The sequence below is a fragment of the Vitis vinifera genome, chromosome 15, assembly GCF_030704535.1.
Source record: "Vitis vinifera cultivar Pinot Noir 40024 chromosome 15, ASM3070453v1".
NCBI classification, from domain to species: Eukaryota; Viridiplantae; Streptophyta; class Magnoliopsida; order Vitales; family Vitaceae; genus Vitis; species Vitis vinifera.
This window is the reverse complement of record NC_081819.1, coordinates 14,896,293-14,899,720: the sequence shown is the minus strand read 5'-3', so window position 1 is coordinate 14,899,720 and position 3,428 is coordinate 14,896,293. Positions and strand designations below refer to the sequence as shown.

The window sequence follows — 3,428 nt, the reverse complement described above, 5'->3', positions numbered from 1 at the left end:
ACAATTTACTAATGTGAGTATAGAAGGATAAACTGAAACTGCATCAGTGTACAAACAAATAGGTTCTAGTCTATGTTTGTTGTTCTCTTATGAAATTAGTACCATACCCCATAATAAACCTATCACTTTGGATCACATCTTACAATCACAGTTGTTGTCCAATCAGTCGCCAATACAACACTGACCAGCACCCTTAACTATAATAAAAGAACAAATACTGTCACTACTGTCACTTCAGCTGGAAGGGATGCCTTTGCCTGAGACTGTGGGACCAATGGCTCGGAATAAGTGGGAGTTGGTGATGGTCCCATTCCAACTGGCGAATGGGGGGTTGGTACGAGGCTATCTTCTGGTTCAATTTCCTCAGCTGATGGCTGCCTCACTCGTGTTGGCCACATTGGTTGATCTTTAGTGTGGTGCTCTACTGATGGGCAAGGGACGGAAGAATTCCCCTCTGATCCACCGAGCCGACAACGTAATGCACCCACATCTCGCACCAAAGACAAAGCTAATCTAAGCATAGTCTCTGATGTCTCACTGATGCGGGCTTCAATAACCTGTTATAAAGTGGAACAAAAAATATTATAAGCATAGTATTGTATGGAGTCTGTATGGAACAACATGTATGAGTGATTAGTGGATATGCAATACCTCTGTAGCATCGTCACCGGCTGTGGAGGTCGAGGCTATTGATGGTACCTGCATGTGAGGTGTGCTTTGTGGCTGCTCCTGTGCCTGCACAATGCACCATAAGTTGAATTAGAGAATGACTCAAACCTGAATTTGTCCAATATAACCCAAATAATTGACATTGAAAAAATCATAATGTGTTGGATTTAGATTGTATTAATTTTGGATTGGGCTCAGGTTTGGTGCAAACCCTACCCAACCCAACCAGCTCAAGTTGCAACCCCAACCATAATTCATAATTGGGCAATTTACTCAACTGAAATCAAAGACAGAAGGGAAGCCAAGCGTGAAAAAAACTGTGCTTCTGGGTTTGAGTCCCAACAACATAAGAGCTGAAAACTCTGAAGCTACCCAACAATTTCAAACCGCATAACATAAATTCCCCAGATATAGCATTCTCTTGTAGCTAGAATCCCACTTATTCTGCTATGAATTCAGAAATGCATTGTAAAATCATGAAGGAGAGATGCAATGGAATTTCAAATTTTATTTCACTTCGTTCCCAATTTACATTGATGGTGTGTTATTACCGTTAACTTTTATGACCAGAATATTTGAAATTCTGAGTAACCATCCAAACCTCCTCCTCTATACCTGCAGAAACAGTTATCACATCAGTAATCCACCAGAGTCAGAATCAAAAGAAGAATGAATGAATATACAAACTATCTAGAGATAGAGAGAGAGTGTGTGGAGAAATGGAACTAGGAATTGTTACCTTTGTTGATTCAGGTAAGTCGGGGAGTTTGTATGTATCAAGTGTTATTTCTGTCAGCCACAAACCCGAAAAAATTGACTGCAAGATGAAGCCAAAAAAACTCAGGTGTTATCAAGATGAAATAGAGAATAATACAGATGGAGCATGAGGAATAAAATCAGCAACCCTGTGTTTGGAGGTCGAGAAAACCAAGATAAAAAAAAGGGCAAAATAAAATTTTGAATCTATAAAGAGAACATATCCCGAACAAACCCAGATAGATCAATTAGTTTTAATCACCTGCAAAAGATTTCTTTTTCTCAAAGTCTCAAATAGTTCCAATTTCTCTCTTCCTAATTTCTGTTTTCCTAAATTTTGTCAGAAGGGAGCAAAACAAAACAACAACCAAAACCCAAACTCTAACCCTTACAAGAACGAAGACTGCACAACTATTCGGCCGCCTGTTTTCTCAGGAACCAAACAGCAGAAAACCCAAATATAAAATTAAAATAAACTCACATCCAACTGCGTCTGCACTATCCTCGCCCTTTTCTTGGGCCTTCTCGGCGGCCGCGTACCAACCATCGCCATAAAATCATCTCTCACCTCCTCTCTCAACAGGGACACCGAAAACTTCGGTCTCTCTCTTTTCTTCTTTTTCTCCACTACAACCACCTCACAGGGGACCTTACAAGCCGCTTTCCGAGTCCTGAGATTCCAAGGCCTCTCTGAATCGTCCTCCAAAATGGAGTGTCTCATCTTGTCGGCGGCCTCTCTGAGATCGAGCATGAGTTTCTGGCAAATGGCTTCGATTCCACCATTGGCATCGGTCTCGGCGTTTTGGAACGAAATCACAGATGTGGGTATGAGGGAAGATGAAGAATTAGAGGTATTTGGAGAGAGTTTCATGCATCTAAGGAATCTCTGATTGCCCCATTTCAAGCATGGTAAGGAGAAGTTGTGGAGAGGCTTGGATGATCGGTCACGCGCTTTGGCCATTGCTGTAGTCTGAAACTCTTTTCTTTCTCTCTCTAGAATCATGGGATTGAAGAGAGAGAAACAATGGAGCTGAGGAGGGATGCTTCTGCGTTTGTTTTCAGCTTAAGGGACGGTTGGGGGGTTTGATTTTGGAGGAGAAATGCGGTTTCCAGAGAATTGATTTTCCAGAGAATATAGGGAAATTTGTTTTCTTTGGAATTGGAATTATTTGGGTTCTGAAAATCCCCCAGACTGATATGGGCTGCTGACGTGGATACCTGGAGGGGCAAGCTCGGTAGAAAAAACACAGCCGGCTTAGAGTGCATGAATCTGATATAAGTTTCCACATTAACAGATGTTTTTCATATTTCACAAACCTGGGTTCCAAAAACAATATTATTACCATATTGGCCCATGAAAACACAACTTTCCCCTTAAAGTTTGAGTATGAGAAAAAAAATAAATAAATAAAGTAAAAAAAAATAAAAAAAATAGAGTTAAAGTTCATAAATTATTTTTATTTAATACTTCAAACTCATTTTATTTATTTTAACTCATCAATATAAATATTAAATGATTAAAAAATGTATAAGTTTATAACTAATTTTAATTTATATAATTTTCTTTGGAATTTTCTATAGAATGACCAAACATGAAAAAATCATTTTTTTTTAACATTTTTTTGTTCTTTAATACTTTTTAGAAACCAAACATAATCTTAGATGACATGTGACAACTAACCATGCCACAAGATTTTTCTTTTTACTTTCTCCTCCATAATATCTCGTTTTGTTAATTTTAATATATTGACTTCATGAACTCTTTTTAATTTCAAATTTTGTTTTCACAACTTCATATTTTCATATTTATTGATTTTAATTATTTATGAACATTTTAAATATAAAATAATAATATATAATAAATCACGAGTGAAAAACAAATTTAATGTAAAAATAAATATATAAGAACAAATTTAGAAATTTAAGACATAAGATTTTCTATAATCTTACTAAAAATTATTTATTTATCTTATAAATCTTATTACATTATCGTATTATTCTAT

General features: G+C 36.8%; 1 protein-coding gene across 1 annotated transcript; it reads right to left on the bottom strand.

Moving 5' to 3' along the window:
• Positions 1–221: 221 nt before the first annotated feature.
• On the bottom strand, positions 222–2,573 carry LOC104881810 (uncharacterized). The gene is made up of 5 exons (XM_019225590.2): positions 1,907–2,573; positions 1,409–1,486; positions 1,221–1,284; positions 652–735; positions 222–557 (listed from the first exon to the last, which is right to left on the bottom strand). Exons 1-3 carry the CDS (start codon positions 2,384–2,386, stop codon positions 1,279–1,281), a joined length of 564 nt encoding a protein of 187 aa, XP_019081135.2. The 5' UTR covers positions 2,387–2,573; the 3' UTR covers positions 222–557; positions 652–735; positions 1,221–1,278.
• Between the last annotated feature and the right edge of the window lie 855 nt (positions 2,574–3,428).